Below are 23,398 nucleotides of genomic sequence, written 5' to 3'. Positions count from 1 at the left end.
TCCCTCTTGCATCGGTCTTTCCTCAAAAGCTGAAATCTCGGCGACCTGGCCAATAGAGGCACAGCACATGCAAGGTTGGACCGGATTCCCTCCACAAGACTTCAGTCCCTCCTTTTCCCTGATCCTTGCGGAAATGGTCACATCTTTCGGATTGGGACGGTTGTCTTTAAAAATTGAAAAAAACTTGCATGTGTCACAGTGTGAGAATTTCTGCTCATTTTCATAAAGCTCAGCTCAAAGCCAGGGACCTGAGGAAGGAAAAAAATTGAGTAATCAGTATTTATTTAGGAATACCCAACTCTTAATAGAAGCTATAAATATTTTCATGTGTAAAGTGCTCATAGCAAATACCTCTTTAACATTAATTAAAACATGAATGTCTGCAGACACCGTGGTTGAAGTAAAAACACAATGGTGGAGAAACTCAGCAGGTCAAACTGTGTCCTTTATATAGCAAACCTAAAGATATATCACCAACACCTTATGTATCCTTATCTTTGCTATATAAAGGACACAGTTTGACCTGCTGAGTTTCTCCAGCATTGTGCATTTTACTTCTACACCTTTAGCATGCAGTAGAATGAATGGTACAAAAACTGATGGGTTTGTATTCTTAGAGACTCCAAAGATTGATCCAAATAGAATGTTTAAACCAAAAAGAAATGCTTGCATTTACTGGCATAATGATGGTATTATTTGACTTTAAATGAAGGCAGCATGATTTCAAAGTTCAGATTTATTGTCAGAGTGCATACATGGCATCACATACAATGCTGAGTTTCTTTGTCCTGGGGGACAGGTGGAATTTCTACTGATCAGTAGTGCAAAACAAGAGAGAGAAACATAAAAGGGAAAGAAATGTCAACAAACTGACTGTGCAGAAAGTAAATATTCAATGATTAAATAATGTGCAAAGTAAAAGTCCTTAAATGAGTCTCTGGTTGAGTCAGTCTGATGCTAAAGGGCAAGCAACTGTTTGTGTTCCTGAAGCTGGTCGTACAAAATGAGAGAGAGAGAGAGAGAGAGAGAGAGAGAGAGAGAGAGAGAATGAGAATGCTGCTAATTTAATGTAGTTTTTAACATTTTGTGTTAAACCCTCTCCAAATATTGGCCACCCTAATATCTTACTGTCAAATTCATTGCAAATGCTTCATGGGTTGGCAGTCCTGGAGTTGCTTATGGTGATAAATAACCAACTATCTGGGTCTGCACTTTGTACACCAAATCATAAAATAAAATTAGACAATTGCGTGGCAGTGCAATAAAATTATTAATTATATCCTAACAAACAATATGTCATGATAGCTTGCAATGAATATTTCTTTACATTTATTTTTTAAATATTTAACAATACAGCATGATAGAAGTTCCTTCCAGTCCATGAAACTCATGCCGCTCAATTAACCTACCAACCCTGCACATTTCTGGAGGGTGAGAAGGAACTGGAGCACTCAGAGGAAACCCACACAGACACGGAGAGAACATACAAACTCCTTACAGCCAGCACCGGATTCGAACCCAGGTCACTGGGCCCTGTAGCATTGCGCTAACCACCAAGCTAATGATGAATGTTAACATGGATTAAAACATCATGTGCAAATTTTTGGCCTTTCCTGCTCATATAATGAAACATTCTTCAAGTTCTTGGTCCAGTTTTGTGACCTTCCTCCAGGAGAATTTGTTAGACTGCTCAAGAAGTGGTTGTGTCTTATTAAATAATGCAGGTAAAGCAGGAGAGACCTTCTGCATTACTAAATTGCAACCAACTTGGGCTCAGCTTGTGGACATAACTATGTTATCCTTTCTTCCTGCAGCCTTAAAATCCCCAAACCAGTCTACAGTCACCCTACCTCGAAATGAAACAGTCACTGGAGACCGTCTCCCAGGAGAAATAACACTGAACAATGAAGATTTTCCTTCCTGAACACTTTGGGATGTATTTTGTGGAATCTTCGGCTGCTGTTCACGAAAATCACCGTAAAATTTTTCTATCATGAACCACTTTTTAGATATGACCTATTTTTGTGATTTCCTGTCATATTTTAAGTCTACTTCAAGCAGACAAAACCATGAAGTGCAAACTTGCCATTGAAATTCATTTTCTTTATTCACACTTGGACGTCTTCCCGGCTGATCTTGGCGCAGTCAGTGCCGAACATGGCAAAAGGTTTCACCAGGACATTGTGACCATGGAAAGGCATTATCAGGACAACAGGAATCCATCAATGCTGCCCGTCTTTTGTTGGACACTGACATGAGAGGCATCAGATGCTGAGTACAAACGAAAACCAGCAGCAAAACATTTTCAGGTCAGTTAAATGAACGCAATGTGTCAGCGTCATTATGCGATTAAACTTCTTGCGCGATACAGAAAATCTGAAATTATCTTTGTGTTCAGCTTGAGGTTGTCTATCAAAATCCTCAATTTTTTTCAGGAACCAAACCTGAAAAATTTGTTGTCCAGTGTAATCTTTAATACGCATAAATTATTGAATCCTTTCTCTCCCACTGGTGGATACGGAAATTATTGTTCAAATCCTCCATACACTGAAATTATGGATGATCTTGATATATTTTTAGATTCAGAGTGATCTGATTTCATAAGTTGAGTCACCTCAACTGGAGTGAAGGTGTGTGGAGAGTTTGAAGGACAACTAGTGAAAGGTAACCTGATTGTTGGCTTTAATGGTAAGATGCTCCTTAACACCTACCTCTGGCTTTTGGCACATTAGTAGAGGTCGAAGCCTTTCAACCATTTTTTAAATGTCTCTGATGGTTGGACACATTGAAAAATATATTCAAATAGATTTAAATAATTTTACAAATATTTGAAAATTAATTAAGCTGTAGTACTAAGCACATCCCAGAAGATTGACCATTATTTGGTGTAGAAGTAACGGCCTGAAGTTTCAGTGTTGATCATCTCTGACCCTGATTACAATTACTTTCCCATATTTCAAGTCAAGTCTAGTTTATTGTCAAATACAACCCACAGAAATGGCGTTCTCCGGACCTTTGGGTAAAACATGCAGTCACACAACCAGACATAACACACTTACAAACAAATACATATGCAGGACAAATATTCATCTATACAAATGAATAAATATTGTTCCATGAATATGAAAGTCTCGGATGGTCAGTATGAGTAGTTCCTTTGGTCGTTCACTGCCCGGGGGAAGAAGCTGTCTCTCAGCCTGGTGGGGCTGGCGCTGATCCTCCTGTATATCATCCCTGACAGGAGCAGCTGGAAGATGCTATATGCAGGGTGGAAGGGGTCCTTAATGAACGTGTGCTCCCTCCTCAGACAACGATCCTGGTAGATCATGTCAAATGATGTGGGGGGAGGGAGACGCGAGTATACTCAGGAGTGAAAACTCTTGTATTTGCTATTAGTGACCCAATATGACCTACTTACCCGTAACTTTAGAAAATACCATTCATTTGTTCACAAATAAACATGTGGCACTTTCTTATGACATTGTTTGCCTGCTGGTTTGACAGAAGAAATAACTATGCTTCCATTTATTCAGATACACAATTCGAGTTTTATAAATTAAACCAAATAGAACTGCAGGAATGAAAAGGAAAATGAGTTGACATATTACTGTTATTTTACAAAAAAAGCACAAAATAACAAACACTTCCTAATGTCTTAGTTCTCCAGTGAATTGAAAAATTAAAATTCTCTGTTCTTCAGAGATGATAAAACAATCAAATAATTTAGAATAAAACGTACCTAGAAATTCAAACCCATCACCAAAGTTAAATCTGCTTCTGAAATTTCATTCTACTGGACTAAATACTATGATTTAATTTAAAGATAGAGAATGGCAACAGAGACTTCTGGCTCATGAGCCCATATCCCCACCTGACCAATTAACCCCATATGTCTTGGGAACATGGGATGAAATAGAAACACCCAGAAGAAATTTATGCATACACAGGGAGAACACACAAACTCTTTACAAACAATGCCAGATTCAAATCCAGATCTCTAACCATGCAATTACAGAGCTGATGTGGCAAGATTGTTTCCCATGGTAGGGAGATCCAGGAGAAGAAGGCACAACTTCAGGATGTGGAAAAAAGTTCTTTAGTCAGAGGGTCGTGAGTCTGTGGATCTTGTTTCCACAGATGGCTGTGGAGGAGAGGTCACTGGGTGTATTTAAGGCGGAGATTGTCAGGTATTTGATTGGTCAGAGCATCCAGGTTCACAGGGGAGTGGGACTGAGTGAGTGGATGGATCAGCTCATGATTAGAATGGTGAAGCAGCCTCGATGGACCAATGGGCCAACTTCTGCTCCTGTATCTTGTGATAGTCAACATAAAACAAATGTATGATTTTCTGGAGAGGAAGAAGACGGTGCTTTCTATATTGGACCATTGGTGAAATTTATAAAAAGTGTGACAGTGCAGTGGGAACAGAGTAGAAGTGATGAGGGTTTAATGGTGGTTGTAAATAAACAAAAGAACTTGTGATAATGTCCAGCGAAAGCTGCTTCATGGGAATAGTTATTTGGAGGAAATAAGCGAGTTGGCTGAGAAGACCTCCTTAAAGTAGGAAATCAGGCAGTTTGAAAAATTACCAAGATCTCAAAAGGGTTCCTTTAATTCGGAGTAAAAAAAAGGATATGGCATAAATCTCAGTCAGCAGGCAATTTCATTGAACTATGTGTCTTTATGATAAAAAGTGTAGCGAGAGCAAGATGTGATGTCGGACATTTCCTATTTACACAAATCTTTCTTTCCAATGTGCTGCCTGATACCATGTGCCACAAGACAACACAAAGACTGGAAGCTTGTGCTTAAAACAAAAACAATCATTCTGAACAACATAAGGATGCAATATTTCTCCATTGTTTAAAAAATCCTTTCAACACAACTCTTCCCCTTTTGCTGTACACAGATTACAAACAAGTCATGCAAAATAATCTTTGTTTTAATGAGGAAATAATTTATTTAATTGAGCAATGAAAGCAGAAGGAAGTCAATGACTTATAACTGTTCAAGGCTGACTTTACAGTTCAGATGAAAATGAAAACTGGAAGAATATCTTTTTGTCAGATTTTACGTAATGTATACATGTTTTATAAAATTATTGTAAATAATTATTTAAACCTAAAATTTAACCTAATTGCATTACATAGATACCTAGTCACTAGCCGAGGTATGAGCTACTAAGTTTGAACATTCAGTGCAGATGACTGGCAGGGAACCAATCTCTGGAAATAAGGCTTCTGAAATGAAAGTAAAATGAGAAAAGAATGAGAAATGTCTGTTTATTGTACTCAGCCCATCCATAAATACGGAATAGCACTGTTTTATTTAATAATCATAAAACTACAGCAGACACTTTCACATCAAAGAAACGAACAAACATTGATGGTTATTTTGTTTCAGGAATTGACATTCTAATTCACAAAACATAACATGAAGCTATATAATCATAACTTAACACAGAAAATGAATGTCTTGAGGAGGTCATTTGTATTAAATAAATTTTAAAGAAGTTACTTGCTTCGGTGATCGTGTAACGTGGATAAGCAGTCTGAGAGGGTTTTCTGAATTCTGAGAATGAAAAGGGCACATGCAAAGGAGAGCATCTCTGTGTACAGGTGTATTCATCTGGGGTTGGTGCGAGTTTTCAATATTTAAAACATTACAGGGTGGTTTGGAAGTACAGAAACAAAATAATAGCCAAACAACTTGAACAAAAAAAGCTTTCCCACATGTCATCAGTACCACTGTTTTACTCATTTTTTTATAAAAAGCAAGCTATTCTTTCTAATAAAACATTTATATGTACCAGGGATTAAAGCTCAACAGACATCTAATCATTCTTTGATGGAGAAAACCTGAAGCGTGTCTTGTGTCATAGCAGTATCATTGTTTGTGTTTGTTGAAAGTATCAAAGGGAAAAGTGAGGCGTCCACATGAGATTTGACAAAAAAAGCGAGTCAATGTTTCACAAAAGGAGATTAAACGGGACTGTGATCTGGTGAAGCATGTGTGACAGCTACTACATATTCAACGCTCTCCTTTGATTTTTTAAGATTATTATACAGCCTGTCGTCGATGCTAGTCATTAGTTTGTCTTTGAGATCTGCCCCTATCATCTGAGGCCCGTACCCAAAGTTTGTCGAGCTATTTGTCTCTGTGAAGCCACTAATATGGTCGAAAGGCTGCTGATAGTCTACTTGTTCAGTCTGGTCAGTAACATTTCCTTGCTCTGTTGCCTCTTCCTCGATTATATGGATCCTTTCTTCCATGTCAGCACCAAGATGTTCAGAGTCTTTAGTGGTGGGTGATTTGATCTGTTCCTGGCTGCTGGTTTGCTCTTCATCCGTGGTACTGGTGATGCGGGGCAAGGTGGTCTGGTATCGATGTTCGAGGGGGTAGTTCACGCTGTCGCCTCTGCGCAGAGGCACCCGGTGGCGTTCCAATCCGGATGGGTAGCGCATTCCCGGATCACTGTATTGCTTGGTCCTCTGCCACTGCTTGCGTAGATGGATGCGGGATCTGTGCTTAGATTTCAGCGGAGAATCGTCGAACTGAGGGTCGTGTCGGAGGAACTCATTGAATAAGGCATCTGTTTTCTCGTCAATACTGTAATCCCTCCTATGTAAATAGTCTCTAGTAACAAACATTTGGCCGTACGGTGACCATCCAATGGGGCTTTCCACTTCGCCTCCCACCGCGCCCTCTTCCTCCAACTCTTCACTCAACGTTTTGGCATCAAAACTCTCAAAGATAGTCTCTTTGCGTCCAGAACTTGTGAAGAACAACCTTTTCTCTGAAGCTGTTTTGACTTTTGTCCCAATTTCACTGTCTGCCTTGAGAATCTTTTCTTCTAATAGTTTGCTCGGTGCCTCTATAGACGCGTAGCCGCTGTCCATCTGCAGGAGCTTCCTTGTGCTTGATTCGCTGTCGCTACCTCGCTCAGAGTCCATGCTATCCTGCCTGGTCCCTTTGTCCAAAGGTTTCACTTCAGCGTCTCCTTCATCGTCAGCCAAGGGAAGGGCGCTGGAAGAGTCACCTAATGAGCACACACTCTCCGTGTCACTCCGGATGGAATCCTTATCATTGCTGCTCTGGTCCGACGATATGTAAAGCTCGAGAGAAGCTCGGAGTTTCCAGATATCCTGGTAGATCCTCTGTTGTTCAGAGCTCTCCCTCCTTTCAGCACTCTCACTCCCGCCTGGCAGAATCTCTGCCGCATCTAACCTGAAAGAAAACCAAGCTTATCTCAGGAAAATGTGGGACACGGCATGACATCATTTACAAAACTTAACTTCAATAAAGCCTGGTTTCTCATAACAAGGCAAACTTCTAACAAACAGGAACTAGGTTGTGTTGGTTGACTTGCAAGCCTTGCCAACTTGCATCAGAATAAGGACACCATTCAGTCCATTGAGCCAATGCCAGCTCCAATAATAGAATCTCATCAATCCCATTCAAAGAAATAAGACCATAAGAGATAGGAGCAGAATCAGGCCATTTGGCCCATCGAGTCTGCCCTGCCATTCCATCATGGATGATTTACAATCCTTTTCAATCCCATTCTTATCCCTGTAATCCTTGACTCCCTTCCTAATCAAGAACCTTTCTATCTCTGTCTTAAATCTACCCAATGACTTTGCTTCCACAGCCATCCATGGCAACGAATTCCAATGTTTCACCGCCCACTTGGTAAATAAATTCATCCTCATGTCTGTTCTCGAGGGATATTTCTGTATTCTGAGGCTGTGCCCTCTGGTCCCAGACTCATCAACCATAGGAAACTTTCTCTCCACATCCACTCTATCCAGGGCTTTCAATATTCAACAGGTCTCAATGAGATTCTCTCCCCAACCCCACACCCCCTCATCCTTTATTTTATGCATCCTAAATTCCAACTAATGAGTGACAAAGAAAATACTTCCTCAAATGATTAGACCCTTCTTCATTGCCCCATAGTGGGATGTCAATCCAAATATGATGCAAACTGATTTCAGTTATAAAATTAAACTATTACAGCCAAGGGACACTGGACAGGACATTCTTTCATGGGTGGCATAGCTGGTGAAATGGTTAACTCGACGCCTTTACAGCCCGGGTTTGAGTCCCGCACTGTCTGTAAGGAGTTTGTACGTTCTTCCCGTGTCTACGTGGGTTTTCTCTGGAGACTCCAGTTTCCTCCCACCGTTCAAAATGTACTGGGGGTGTAGGTTAATGGGGTGTAAATGGGTGGCACGGACTTGTGGACCAAATAGCCTGTTACTGTGCTCTATGACTAATTTTAAATTCAAGAACTCATTAAATGTACACAATCCAATTAATACCCAGGACTCTGCCTCTAGCTGGATAAGAAACTTCTAAATAACTGTTACTAGTTAGCTAATATCATAATTTGTTGCTCTTGCACCTGATTTCTAATGCCATCACTCTTTCTTTCCTTGTTTAATATATAATGAAAGAATTCCCAAGAAGATTTTTTTTCTAAGTTGCCAGCGAGATTATATTCAACATTGGTGAAGACCATCTGAGGCACAATGTTTGCTTTGTAACTCAAAGCCAGCGGGGGAAAAGGTACTCTCCCTTCTTCCTGGTCAAAGTGAATGCAGTAGTCCCACTCGAAGGAAAACTCAGGGAAGCCAATTCTGGTTCAACAGGTTCTCTGTTACCTCCTGGATACTGTCTTCGGCCCCATGGCACATCCCCAATCCCTCCAATACCAGGCATTCATCTTGCAGTTTATTTTGAATCCCAAAACCCTTCAGTGTAAAGGCTGATTTCCAACATGCAGAGCATTTCCACACAACGCACTGGTTAAAGTTTAGAACTGTAGTCATTCACATACATCGCAAGATTCTGAATTGGTTGCTGTGTGCAGAGTACAGTTGACATCATAAGTTGTTGACTCAGCTAGTAGGTTAAGGAGTAGCCATAGCAATAATGGATGGTGAGTCTGAATCTCAACTCTTTGAATTCAGTTTCTCTGTCCTCCTTTGTTACTGTTGATGACATCATCCTGTGAATTATCACTACCCTCCTGCGTTATCGCCACAGCCTGCAGTTTTCTGTGCTTCGGAGGTTGAAGATCCTCGTGGAGTAAAAGGAAGTTGCACATTGACACGACTGAGTTTAGCTATCAAATCTCACTTTGCAATAAGTGCATCATCTATAAGACACCAATGGCAATGTACCCCATTTCACTGTGCTTAATGTGTATTGCAGTAACACACATTTGAATTTGTGCCTGAAATTTGGCTCCATTGAAATTAACAGGACCAAATTTTAGATGCAGAATTTAGAACATTATAGCACAGTACAGGCCCTTAGGCCCACTGTGTTGTAGTGACCCATATAAACCTGTTCAACTATCAAAACCTTCCCTACCTCACACCTCTATTTTTCTTGCATTATCTATGTGTATGTCCAAGAGTCTTTTAAATGTCACCAATCCTGGCAATGCATTCCAGGCACCCTCTTCTTCTTTCTTTGGCTTGGCTTCGCGGATGAAGATTTATGGAGGGGGTAAATGTCCACGTCAGCTGCAGGCACCCTCTACTCTGTGTAAAAAAACCTATCCAAGATGTCTCCCTTAAACTTTCCTCCCCTCACCTTGTACAGATGTCCCCTGGTATTTGCTACTGTCACCCTGGGGAAAAGGAGCTGGCTTTGACATGCACACTTCTTATATTGCATGTTGGAGAACTTGGGTCATAAAACAGAACAGTATAGGACATGCCCTTGGGCCCAGCATGTTTAAACTAATCCCATTTGCCTGCACATGGATGGTATCCCTGTCTGTTTATTCCTCTTAAATACTGCTTATCTGCTTCTGCATGTTGCTGAATACTCTATCAAACTCCTACAGGTGTATTGTGGGTAGCATATTGACTGAATGCATAACAGCCTCATTGAAAAATTTGTGTGTCTGGGAATGCACAAGGTGCAGAAAGCAGCAACCTGGCCAACTCTGGGCCCCAACCTCCCAACCACTGAAAATGTCTATGTGAGGCAGCTAATGCCATAAAGGACCCCCATCACTATAGTCATAACCTCTTCTTGCTGCTACCTTCTGGCAGAAATTCAGGAGCCTGTGAGCGGAGCCTAACGAGATTGGGGAGGTCTTAAACAATTTTTTTTTGCATCAGTATTTACTCAGGAAACTGGCTTAGTGTATAAGGAAGGAAGGGAAATAAACAGTAGTGGCATGGAACATGCAGAGATTAAAGAGGATGAGGTGCTTGCTGCCTTACAGTGAATAAAGGTAGATAAATCCCCGGGGCCTGACATGATAGTCCCTCGGACCTTGAGGGAGACACATGTAGAAATGGCAGGAGCCCTGGCAGAAATATTTAAAATGTCCTTAGCCACGGGTGAGGTGCCAGAGGATTGGAGCTCATGTTGTTCCATTGTTTAAAAATGGTTCCAAAAGTAAACCAGAAAATTACAGGTCAGTGAGCCTGAAGTCTGTAGTGGGTAAATTATTGGAGGATGTTCTGAGATATTGGATATTCAAATATTTGGACAGCTTATGGCCCAATTAAGAATAGTCAACATGCCTTTGTGCATGATAGGTCATGTTTAACAAATCTTATGGACTTTTTTTGAGGAGGTTATGTAGATGAAGGAAAGGCTGTGGATATTATCTACATGGACTTTAGTAAGGCCTTTCACAAGGTCCCACATGGGAGGTTAGTTCAGAAGGTTCAGACACTAGGTATCCATGAAGAGGTTATAAACTGGATTCGTAATTGGCTGAATGGGAGAAAACAGAGAGTGGTAGTGGATGATTGCTTCTCAGACTGGAGGCCTGTGATTAGTGATGTGCCTCAGGGATCAGCGCTTGGGTCATTGTTGTTTGTTGTCTATATCAATGATCTGGATGATAATGTGGGAAATTGGATCAGCAAGTTTGCGGATGACACAAAGATGGGTGGTGTTGTGAACAGTGAGGAAGGCTTTCAAAGCTTGCAGAGGGATCTGGTCCAACTGGAAAAATGGGCTAGAAAATGGAAGATGGAATTTAATGCAGTCAAGTGTGAAGTGTTGTATTTTGGAAGGACAAACCAAGGTAGGACATACATTGTGAATTGTAGGACACTGAGGAGTACAGAGGAATAAGGGGATCTGGGAATATAGAAAGTGGCATCACAGGTAGAAAGGGTTGTAAAGAAACCTTTTGGCATCTTGGCCTTCATATATCAAAGTATTGAGTCCAGGCGTTGGGATGTTACAGTGATATTGGTGAGTATTGTGTGCAGTTTTGGTTGCCAAATTACAGGAAGGATATCAGTAAGATCGAAAGAGTGCACAGAAGATTACCGGGATGTTGCCATGTCTTCAGGAGTTGGGTTACAGGGAAATATTAAACAGGTTAGGACTTTATAACAGGTTAGGACTTTATAGAGGTTTACAAAATTATAAAGTGTAAAGGAGAGTAGGTGATTTCCACTTAGGAGAGATAAATACAGGAGATCATGGCTTTAGGGTGAAAGGTTTAGGGGGAATATTAGGGGAACTTCTTCACTAAAAGAGTGGTGGGAGTGTGGAATGACTTGCTGTCTGATGTGGTAAATGTGGGCTCACTTTTGGGTTTTAAGAATACAACAGAAGACAAATGTCTACCTTTTAGATTTTACATACTGGCATAAGCTCTGGAGCTGTGAGGGGGATGTTCATGAGAATTCTGGTGCCAAACTCACATGGTTAGCCTTGTGGTTAATATAGCACCAGCACCCCACTGTTTGCAAGGACTTTGTATGTCTCTCCATGTCAATACAGGTTTTTTCTGGCTCCTCTGGTTTCCTCCTATGTTCAAAAAATGTACGGTTAGTAGGTTAATTGGTCACATGGGTGTATTTAGGGCAGCACAGTCTCATTGGGTGGAATGGCCTGTTGCCGTGTTGTATCTCTGAACAGAAAATATCAGTTTGTCCCAGATCATCCAAAAGATGATTTTAAAGGACCCCCATCACAACCTCTTCTTTAGGCAGGAGATACAGAAGCCTGAAGATCGGCAGCTCCAGTTTTAAAAAGAGTTTTTTTCCCCCAATAACTATCGGGCTCCTGAACCTCCCCTTGTTACATTAGTCAGGAACTGCTCCGACACCATAAAAGGACTGTCTGTGCTATTATAAAGTCGCTTTTCTTTGCACTAGGATAACTGTGAATATTTCTTGTATTTTTAAATCCAATTCAGTACATTATTGTAGTTTGTTGTTGTTGGGTTTTGAAACAAAGTACAGTAAAACTCCTGTTATCTGAAATTCAAGCAACCAGCAAAAAAAATCACGGAAAATAAATAGGTAAAAATATGGAAGTTTAAAATTGCTGCACCTCATGGTTAGTTCGCCAATCCATGCCACATGCCATCTCAAGCAACTGGAATATTCATTGATCTGGCACCTACCAATTCCCATAGGTGCCGGATACCAGGGGTTTTACTGTTGGGCAGCAGCAAGCAAGAATTTTGGTGCATGTGTCCATTGTACAATGTGTACAACAATAAACTCATTATCAAGAATTTAAAAATTAATATCAATATACAAAATCACAAGAGGAAAAGATTGGGAAAACACAGAGAGGCTTTTGGTCTGAGTAGGGGAATCAATAACCAGAGACAGGTTTAAGGTGAGGGGGGAGACACTTAACAGGAACCTGAGGGGTAACTTTTTTTTTACACAGAGGATGGTGGGTCCTGGAGGAGATGTTTGAGGCAGGTACAATTTCAAATTTTAAGAACAAAATTGAACAGAAACATGGATAGGGGTGGGTTTAGAGGGATATAGGCCAAATAAAGGCAGGTGGGTGAGTGTGGGAAGGATATTTTGGTTGGCATGTGCAAGTTGGGCCCAAGGACCTATTTCCATGCAGTAAGCCTCTTGTAGAGCTGGTTGAAATCAGATCCTGTGCTTGATTTTGACCTCAGGTTCTGTCTGTGTGGGGTTTGCCTGCATGAGTTTCCTTGCAGTAATGCATTTTCATTCCATATCCCAAAGATAAATAGTTCAGTAAATTGTGCTGAGGATGTAGGAGAGTGGTAGAATCCAGGACGTTGTTGAGAATGTGGGGAGCATAGAAAAACCGGGATTGGTGCTCACATTTTTACTGTAGTTGGGTGGCTCGATGCCAATGTTGACTTGGGGAGAAGGGTTTGTTTCAGTGCTGTATATAACTCCATCACGTGAAAAATAGTATGAGCCAAATTGGCCTCGAAAGCAAATATCCTGACTCTTGAGCCTGTTGCGTGTAACTGTGTGCAGGGAATGCTGCCACACAAGTTCCTCCCCAAACTACATAAAATCCAATGCAAGTAAATATAGTAGGATTTCTCACTGAGTCGGAGGATGGGAAGATTCATGGAAGTTAGTTACTCCCACATCAACTTACAGGAATTTCTAATGAATGTATCTAACAGCATTTCAAATTATTTACTTAAACAGCTGTTATGTTGTTCATATTGTACCTCACAGGCCTCTTGCCTTTTGGCACCTATTAAATTTGCTCTTCTTTGTCTATGTATTCTGGCAGTGTTGAGGAGGTTCCGAACTGAACGCTTGTTATTATACTAACTACAAATGGAAAATATGTCACCAGTCAGATGTCAAAACATGCACGAATGCTAAAGTCCTAACAGTTTCATTGTCTTTGAGACATCCACTTCTATGGGAACACCAATATCCCAGAGGACAAAACCCTCCAAAAGATAGTGGACACAGCCCAGGACATCATAGGCAAAACTCCCCCACCATCAAGAACACCTACAGGGAACGTTGCCATCAAAGAGCAGCAGCAATCATCAAGGATGCACACCACCCAGTGCACGCTCTGGTTTAGATGCTAAAAGACTCGCACGACCAGGTTCAGGAACAGCTGCTACCCCTCCAATCAGGGACTCATTTAAGGACTTTTACTTTTGCACTTTATTGATTTTCTTTTCTCTCTGTATTGCACAATTCTGTTTGCTTACATTTCTTTATTTGTTTACATGTGTTTGTGGAGTACAGTTTTTTTTTGCACTATCAATAAGTAGAAATTCTGCCTCGGCCAAAGGAAAAGGAATCTCAGGGTTGTATATGATGCAATGTATATACTCTGACAATAAATCTGAATTTGAACTTGAACTTTGAATTCCACGGACCTCGTGAAATCCTTTGTTTTAATCTGGTGCTTGTGATCACATTTTAGTTAGGTTCCTAGTTCTACTGAGCCTTCCCTGCCCTTGGGAGCTGTAGGTTTATGTCATTCACAAACGGTTGGACAAGGGAGCAAAAATAGACTGATTCCCGCCTCTTTGATTGGATATTAGTTTGTGATCTTAGAGCGACGTGGACATTCAAGATTTTGCTCGGACAATTTGGAGAAGAGGTGCCACCTCTTCACCTGTACTTGGCGATCCTAGCTGACAGCGGAGAAGGAGAATTGGGGAGAACACCAAGAATCTCATGCACATGGCCTTGTGAACAGACACAGGGCCAGAATGAACAGTGGATGGAGTGGACCATCTTTCATAATGACCAAGAATCATCTGGGAGCCTACAAAAGCAGAGTGAAATCTCAAGGGATGGTCTTGAAAATAAACGATTGAACAGTAGTTGGATATTTGAATCCAATTCTAAAATCCAGTGGTATCGATTTTAACGGAACCTAACTGTGGAATGAGTGTCAACTGTGCAGTCACTTATAGAGTACAATATAGCACTACCAAAACAAGAATTCATTTCTGGACATAATCAGAAAATTTAATAACCTAGCTACACTTTTTGCAGTTGAAATGCATAGCAATATATAGACAATACATTTTAACCCCTGGGTTAAGTGTTGGAGCTGAGGGAAGAGATTTACACAGTGACATTCGGAATGCACTCAGTACATGATTACAGCACATGCACCCATCAAGTTAACTCTTACCCCTTTGCAACACCTACTATCTCCTTTCACTGTACAGACTATGGAAAGCAAATAGGCTGTATAAAATGTTGAACAACCTGAAATTCTGTTTCGCCAAGGAACAAAGAATCATAAGGAATAAAACACGAAAGTCTACAGACACCATGGTTGAAGTAAAAACGCAATGGTGGAGAAACTCAGCAGGTCAAACAGCGAACTTTATACAATAAAGATACATAACCAATGTTTCAGGGTATTGAAAAGCTCAAGCCTGAAACGTTGGTTATGTATCTTTATCTTTGCTCTATAAAATACACTCTTTGACCTGCTGAGTTTCTCCAGCTTTGTATTCTTACAAAGAATTACCATAGAAAAGAATGAATGAATATCCCTTAACCAGGGATATTTTATAGTCTTTAAACAGTAATATCTGCTGTTTTCTGTAATATTCTGTTTTAAACATTTTATATTAAATAATGGTAGTAAATGTTTGTTAAATATTGTCTTCAGTGCAGAAAGAAAAATCTACCAAGGAAGCTTCCAAAGTCTTTAAGAAAAACCTGTGAAGTTTAACTTTTACTTGAAATAGAGGGAATATTTAACAGAATCTGTCACTAATGTCTTATCCCTCACCAGATTTTCTTTTCTGCACTTCCCTCAGGCATTGCTTAATACTTGAAGGCTGAGCAGAAGGGTTTGTGTTACATTTTAAATTTTCTTTATTTAACTACTAATTATTTTCAGTCCATTTTCACGAGGATAAGTTCAAGGTCATTTAATGACACAGAGTAAAAACTTATTGAAGGTGGATTTGAATTTGCACAAGTTCACTATCATCTCACACACAATTATTTATTGTATAATAAGAATTAATTCAAGCAATAAATCAAATTTCTCTCTGTAGTCACTCAGCAAGAAGTTGAAGAGATTTGAGCACATAAACATTGCACTCTATTCAGTTAATTATCATGCACCCATACATATTCATACTTCATCTGCACTCATAATTTCATATCAGTGTATACGCATGCACATTTAGATGAAGATGCTTTAAAATATTCTCTCACACACACTCTCTCTCTTAAACTCTGGAACGTCATTTTTATTATACTAAATCATTTTAATTCAGGTGGAAAAAATGCAAAAGGAAAACATTCTGATCTTTTAAATCAAAACTGACTGAACAGTACCTGGCAACTGATGATGGAGGACTGGAGGGGGGCTGTGCGAGTGGAGTTGGATGGGGACAAAAAGTGATGTCATCCGTGTGGGCAATGTACTGTATGATGTCAGACTGATGAGGGTCCTGGTCTTCACAGTCCATGCTCTCACTGGAAGCTCGCTGTCGATGGAACTGGTGTCTTTTTGGGGACCCTAACAAACATAAGTCCTTCAATTAGCAAATCAGGAAACAAATAGATAGGACAAAGGTCTTTTGCTGTAGTTATGTAGCATGTTGACAAACATAAGTCAAAATTACAGCATCCAGAGAGGAGACATTTAAAATGAAGAGAATTCATAACATAAGAAACAGGAGCAGGAGTGGGCCATCCGGCCTGTCAAGCCTGCTCCGCCATTCAGTGAGATCATGGCTGATCTGATGACAGGCTCATCTCCACCCACCTGCCTTTTCCCCAATCTCTTAATTCTCCTACTGTGTAAAAATATATCCAATTTTGTCTTAAATATATTTACTGAGGTCGCCTCCACTGCTTCAATGGGCAGATTCACCTCCCTCTGGGAAAAGCAGTTCCTCCTCAACTCTGTCCTAAATCTACTGCCTTGAATCTAGAGGCTCTGTCCCCTCGTTCTGGTCTCCCCTACCAATGTAAACAACTTACCAGCCTCTATCTTATCTATGCCTTTCATAATTTTATGTTTCTATAAGATCCCCTCTCATTTTTCTAAATTCCAGTGAGTACTGTCCCAGACAACTCAATCTCTCCTCGTAGGCTAACCCCCTCATCTCTGGAATCAATCTGGAGAACCTCCTGTGCACCGCCTCCACAGCTAGTACATCTTTCCTCTTTGGTCAGTAATGTTACATTTGTATGTGTATAGTGGGCAGTGATTTGACACTACCTGCATATTTGGATTTAAAGGGAAGTGAACAAAGATTAGTCCAATTGGTGGCACTCCCATGAAAGTTTAGCCATGAGCTCAAAGAGGCTTACAGGTAAGAAGTTGTAGGTGAACTGTGCTCCTCCCACTGCCCCCTCCCCTCCTCTCATCCACCCTCCTTCCCTCACCTGCCTGTTTGCTTATACCTGAAACGTTGGTGACCCTTTATTTCCTATGGTTGCTGCGTGACCTGCTGAGTTACTCCAGCACATTTGTATATTGCAGCTACATCAGGCACAGTTCATTGTCAATGCCACTGGCATGGTGTGAAGTCATACATAAACCTTATGGGTAAGTACAACAGATTGTCTTCTCCAGATGGATTTTCAGACAATTTAATCACCTCACAATCACTGCCACTTATACGAGCTTTTTAACGTGTTCAGCTCAAGCCATTAACTCCAATTTCACCTTCCACTGCCTTGGGAATGCAGACAACATATGAAAGGACACCTCCCATTCTGGTCATTATCCGCCTCGCCCCTCTCCTCCATCTGTTTGGGAAGACAAGTTTGAAAACACTCACCTCCAGATTTAAGGACAATTTATTTCCTGCTGTTATCAGATTCTGGAATGGACCTCCCATCATTTAAGATAATCCTTTGGACTGTTTAACTGAGCTTTTTATCTTTAATACTACACTCTACACTTTTGTTTTTAATTGTAACAAGATGGTTTTATTCTTGCTGTAGTATGTAGTCTTTGACCTGCCTGGATAGCACACTAAAAAAAAAGATTTCCCCCAGACTTCTGGTACATGTGACAATAAACAAATCAAATTCAACTAAATCCAGCTGGTTTTATAGAATTTTTAGGCTCCAAATCAATAATAAAAAACAGTCTAAATGTGTTATTTATCCATTATACTGTCACACATAGTTGTAACCAGATCAGTTTTGGAAATAATGTTCTCACATTGAATGGAAAAACGTCAACACTTCAGAGATTATTTTGTGAATGCCACTCAAAAGGTGTTGCATTTTGTAAATGCTAATACACAGACTTTGCAATTCATGTGATACTGTAGTTCTAATGGCAAGTGGAAAGTCAAAGTTCATTGTGATTTCCTGATGCAGACAGTTCCTTTCCTCGAGGTAGTGGTAATATTTTAGTGATCTGATATGGATCAATGCTGCCATTGTGATTACATTGACCATTGGGCAAACAACTCACAGTAATCAATGAAGCTGCAAGTGAAACCCCAATAAAATAATGGGACTGACTGATGCGGCAGATGTGGAGGAAATCTTATGCTCCGTGACACCTCATTATTGCAGGGATTATTTCAAGCAGCAGCAATCATCAAAGACCCTCACCACCCAGCACACACTCTGTCTCGATGCTGCCACCAGGAAAGAGGTATCGGTGCCACAAGATTCACACCCCCAGGTTCGGGAACAGCTGCTCCCCCTCCACCATCAGACTCCTCAGCAACAAACTCAATCCAGGGACTCACTTAAGGACTCTCACTTTTGACCTTTATATTTTTTCCCCTCTCTCTGCATTGCACAGTTTGTTTAAGTGGCAATTCTGTCTCGCCCAATGGGAGAAAGAATCTCAGGGTTTTAGGGGATTGCTTAAGGTGGGATGTGAGTGAGAAGGGAAGGTTGAGAACCTCTGGACCCAATTGTTACTGAAATATTTTCCTTGAGAAAAATTGTCATTGGCCCATTTCCTTTGGAGTTATGAATCCGTACACATAACGAGTCAATGAGGGAATTATTAAAACAGTGATTTTCAAACTTTTTCTTTCCACTCACATCCAACCTTAAGCAATCCCTTACTAATCACAGAGCACCAATGGCACAGGGAATACTTGAAGTGTTATGTGAGTGGAAAGAAAAAGTTTGAAAACCACTGGTCTTCTTCTTCTTTGGCTTGGCTTCGCGGACGAAGATTTATGGAGGGGGTAAAAGTCCACGTCAGCTGCAGGCTCGTTTGTGGCTGACAAGTCCGATGCGGGACAGGCAGACACGGTTGCAGCGGCTGCAGGGGAAAATTGGTTGGTTGGGGTTGGGTGTTGGGTTTTTCCTCCTTTGCCTTTTGTCAGTGAGGTGGGCTCTGCAGTCTTCTTCAAAGGAGGTTGCTGCCCGCCAAACTGTGAGGCGCCAAGATGCACGGTTTGAGGCGATATCAGCCCATTGGCGGTGGTCAATGTGGCAGGCACCAAGAGATTTCTTTAGGCAGTCCTTGTACCTTTTCTTTGGTGCACCTCTGTCACGGTGGCCAGTGGAGAGCTTGCCATATAACACGATCTTGGGAAGGCGATGGTCCTCCATTCTGGAGACGTGACCCACCCAGCGCAGCTGGATCTTCAGCAGCGTGGACTCGATGCTGTCGACCTCTGCCATCTCGAGTACTTCGACGTTAGGGATGAAAGCGCTCCAATGGACGTTGAGGATGGAGTGGAGACAACGCTGGTGGAAGCGTTCTAGGAGCCGTAGGTGATGCCGGTAGAGGACCCATGAACTGGTCTAAATCTTTCCTATCTATACACCTGACTAAAAGTCCTTTAAATATTGTAAATTTACCCACCTCTACCATTTCCTCCTTCATCATGTGATGACTTGGGCAATGAAGTACAAATGTAACAGTCATTACAACAGTTGAGCCATGGGTTTGAATGGCGGAGCAGTTCAGTGGCCCTGTTTTCATTCATAAGGAGTTGCGCACTTCAGTGAAACCATTTCTCCTTCCTAGTGCAGCAGTCACAGTAGAATTGAACAGCTTTTCTGATGGACCATGGGTCAGAGAATTAAACAAATCCAAACTATGCCCTGCTGAAGCTGCCACACAGCTTATCAGATTATTCAGCTTTATTTGAAGTAATAAATGCACAAAAAGCAAAGAACAACCACCTTAGGGCAATGGGCATTCACGGGATTTTTCCTCCAGAAATGAGAAACACATCATAAACTGATTGGCCTCTATTTCTGCCGTAAAATGTCCATCATTCTCTGATAGAAAACTCTTGCGTAATTCGCAAATTGGTTGTGCGGAGAAGCAAGTTCATGAAACACAATGAACATGTCCAGGAATTGGAAAATGACTCCTATGGGAATAATTTCAAGAACCTAATCAGTCTTTTGTGATACACAAAGTCCTATTTCCCTGAGAAGGGAGATCAACAACCAGGGCACACAAGTTTAGGGTCATTGGTAAAACGACTGGGCAGGGCAGTGAGGAAATGTTGTTCAGTCAAAGAATTGTGGAGAATCTGAAACTCACTATCTGAAAGAACAGCGGAGGCAGAAGCACTCATTGAAATTGAACAGAGGCTCCCAGGTTACGACTGACCTAACTTAAATAAAATCTGGCTTCATGCAAATTCTCTCAACTTTTCAAGCTAGCAAAAACAATAATGATAAAATGTTGCAAAACACGGAAGTCTGCAGATGCCATTGTTGAAGTAAAAAATAATGTTAGAGAAACTCAGCAGGTCAAAAAGCCCACTTTATGTAGCAAAGATAAAGATACATCACCAATGTTTCAGGCTTGAGCCCTTTATCAAGGTATGAGCAAAATGTAGGCAGGTGCCTGAATAAATGATGGGGTGTGAGGGAGGGGGGGCAGTGATGGAGCACAGGCCCAAAGATAAATAAGGGAGAGAGGGCACAACATTAAATGGGGAAGAGGAGGGGATGGCTCTGTGAATTAAGAAGGAAGGGGGTGGAGAGCTGGAGGAAAGGAGACAGGGGGTGTGGAAGAACGGGAGGGGGTGGATCTAGCAGAAACTGGAGAAGACGATATTAATGTCATCCGGTTGGGGAGGGCCCAGATGGAATATTAGGTGTTTCCCCTCCAATTTACAGGTGGCCTTGGTTTGGTCATGCATGAGGCCATTGCCAGACATGGCCATAATAAAATGTTTGATGATTGAATACAGCACATGTTCCATTAGTTTAATTCTGGGTAGCCTTGTGGTGATTAATCAATGAAATAAGAAAAATTATTGAAAAATGGACATTTCTGACGGAGAGAAATTCACTTTGGACAGTTCTCAGGGATGGTGTCGTGGCCGAACGCCCATGTGGGCTTTGCATGGGGGTGGTCGCAGCTGGTTACTCAATAGAGGCAACGCTCAAGTGCCCAAGCATGGGCTGACAATGGAAGCAAGGGCAGCATCTCAGTCACCTACAGGAACGAGTGAATCAGGCAGAGAAGGGCAGGGTAAGAATTGGAAGTTTATGGAGGAAAACAGAGAATAAAATGACACAAGGTTGTTTGCTGAATCCTCTTACCTTATGAAGGGCTCAAGCCCAAAATGTTGGTGATGTATCTTTATCTTTGCTACATAAAGTTCACTGTTTGACCTGCTGAGTTTCTCCAGCATTTTGTGTTTTTACTGAATCTTCTTTATTTGTGTGGTGAGAGTTTACCAGTTTATATATAACCTGGGGACTGCTATATGGACTTTTCAACTAGTAGGCTATGTGCTGAGAATGGGAGAGTATTGATATGATAGAATAGCCTCTACCTGTGTCAGAACATTCTATGATGTCACACCTTCCCAAGAGAACAGAAGCCTCTGTGCTACTGGATGGATAAGAATCCACTAAAATCTGTTCACTGCTGAATTTGGAGCAACCTTACCTCTGGTGTCGAGGCTCAAAGCTCTCTGACTACTTTCAAACTTCCATCTTTTGATCTTGAAGTAGGGGCTCGCTCCTTCGAGACTGGCATGCCTTCGCAACTTGGTGAAGAACTGTAGCACGCTGCCCTGGCTGGGAGCTGCCCCTGGCTCAGGGCTACTGCCGCTGCCTCTGGGACTCCTGGCTGCAGCCTCACTCTGCCAAAAGAAGAGTATAATCCCTTTAACACGCATTCACACTGGCAGCCTGCCCTTTCGCTGTGTTCAGGCAAAACAAAGAGGCTGCAATGCACAACAAGCAATCACAAGGTAATTAAGTTTAGAAATCAAGTCTGATGACATTTCAACCTCTTTCCTTCTATTTTTAGGTTTTTCTGAAGAAAATGAAAGAACATGCTGATTTTAACTGACAGCCTTTTCCCCATAAAGTCCATTTTTTGAGACACTGGCTAAAAATATCGATGAATATATAAGAAATTCTTCAGGCACAGCAGTTGTACAGAATGTAGCTCTGTAAGAAAAAGCAAGATATACACATGGGAGATGATACTGAAATGGCAAGGAATACTCTTAAATGCATTTGGATGACAGAATGGATAGTTTTCAAAAATCGGTGCTGGGAGTGCAATGCAAGAGTAACCTGGTGCCTGTTAATTGCAATACAGACAACAAGCAAAAAACAGGAAATTGGCCTGTTGATCTCATTCTCCAACCAGCGTGATCTGCATTGCTTAGAAGCTGCATGAGGGAGCCCAATGCTGTCAGTAGGTGGCACGCATTACCCATTGGCAGGGTAGCCTGTTCCTCTTCGTAGGGAGACACTTGGTATTTAGAGCAGGTACTGGAAGTTGCAGTTAATCTCATCTGGGAAAATGATATGCATAGTGCAATGAGGGAGGTGCAGTTCTGAGGTTTCACGCACTGCACTGGGGGAGATGGGAAGGGGAGGTGGCCTGTATCCATAGGGTCATGGAAGCTCTTTGTTCAAAATGAGGGGGAGCCAGTACCTGTGGAGGTCAATACTGGTGTCAAGGCATGAGGACTTAGCTGCAGCAATGCAGGACTTTCAAATAGTCTAAGTATCTCCAAATGCCGTCTCCCTCCACTGAACAAAGTGTTTGGTCTAATAGCCCAGTAGAGCATCAGATTTAATGTGCATCATTTACTTTACATTAACCCTAGCGCTGTGACTAACCCTAGCACTGTGACAAACTCACTCACAGGTTGCAAGATATTACAAGTTATTCACACATTTCAGCCACATCAGCCCAACAGATTTGTCTTTCTATCTTTACAGTGAACAACTGGAGCTGGGAGAAGCTGATGAAAGGTCACTGATCTGAAATACTAACTCGATTTCTCACTCTCTAGATGCTGCCTGACAACGGTTTTCCATGGTGTCCTGACCAGGTCTCCAGCATCTGGAATATTTTGGTTTTCAAGCTGCAGAGGGCCATGGTGACATTTACCTGGACCCCAGTGAAAAAAGACAATGATGGTCATCATTTGGATGAGTTGAGCTGAGGCTATGGCCAGAATTGAGTGGGGGGTGGAGGCAGGCATTGTTAGTGAAACTACAAAGATGACAGTATCCTCCCTCCTGACCCCCCTCATCACATTCTATATTCTCCCCAAATCTACAATCTCTCTTTTTCTCATGTGCATGTTTATCCAATTTGCCTTTTATTGACCCAGGAATTCCATGCCCAGGGAGTGTAGGCATAACTAGAGTAGATAGTCGGCTGGTATTGGCCAGCTCTCATGAAGGGATCCCACGACAGAAGAGAAGAGGGATCTGCTATG

At 41.5% G+C, this 23,398-nt stretch overlaps 1 protein-coding gene across 2 annotated transcripts in view; it reads right to left on the bottom strand.

Moving 5' to 3' along the window:
• Nucleotides 1-5,051: 5,051 nt before the first annotated feature.
• The window catches only part of cbarpb (CACN subunit beta associated regulatory protein b), a 212,108-nt gene continuing 193,761 nt past the window's right edge, over nucleotides 5,052-23,398 (bottom strand). For both annotated transcript variants that reach the window (XM_069928184.1, XM_069928183.1), the window contains 3 exons: nucleotides 21,598-21,793; nucleotides 16,074-16,257; nucleotides 5,052-7,227 (listed from right to left, as the gene is read on the bottom strand). In XM_069928184.1, coding sequence (XP_069784285.1) covers nucleotides 5,982-7,227; nucleotides 16,074-16,257; nucleotides 21,598-21,793 — 1,626 coding nt within the window. In that variant the 3' untranslated portion in view covers nucleotides 5,052-5,981. The remainder of the gene's footprint in view (nucleotides 7,228-16,073; nucleotides 16,258-21,597; nucleotides 21,794-23,398) is intronic.

Source organism: Narcine bancroftii, chromosome 3, assembly GCF_036971445.1.
Source record: "Narcine bancroftii isolate sNarBan1 chromosome 3, sNarBan1.hap1, whole genome shotgun sequence".
Taxonomy (NCBI): Eukaryota; Metazoa; Chordata; class Chondrichthyes; order Torpediniformes; family Narcinidae; genus Narcine; species Narcine bancroftii.
The sequence above is the reverse complement of the archived record's forward strand: the minus strand, read 5'-3'. Positions and strand labels throughout refer to the sequence as shown.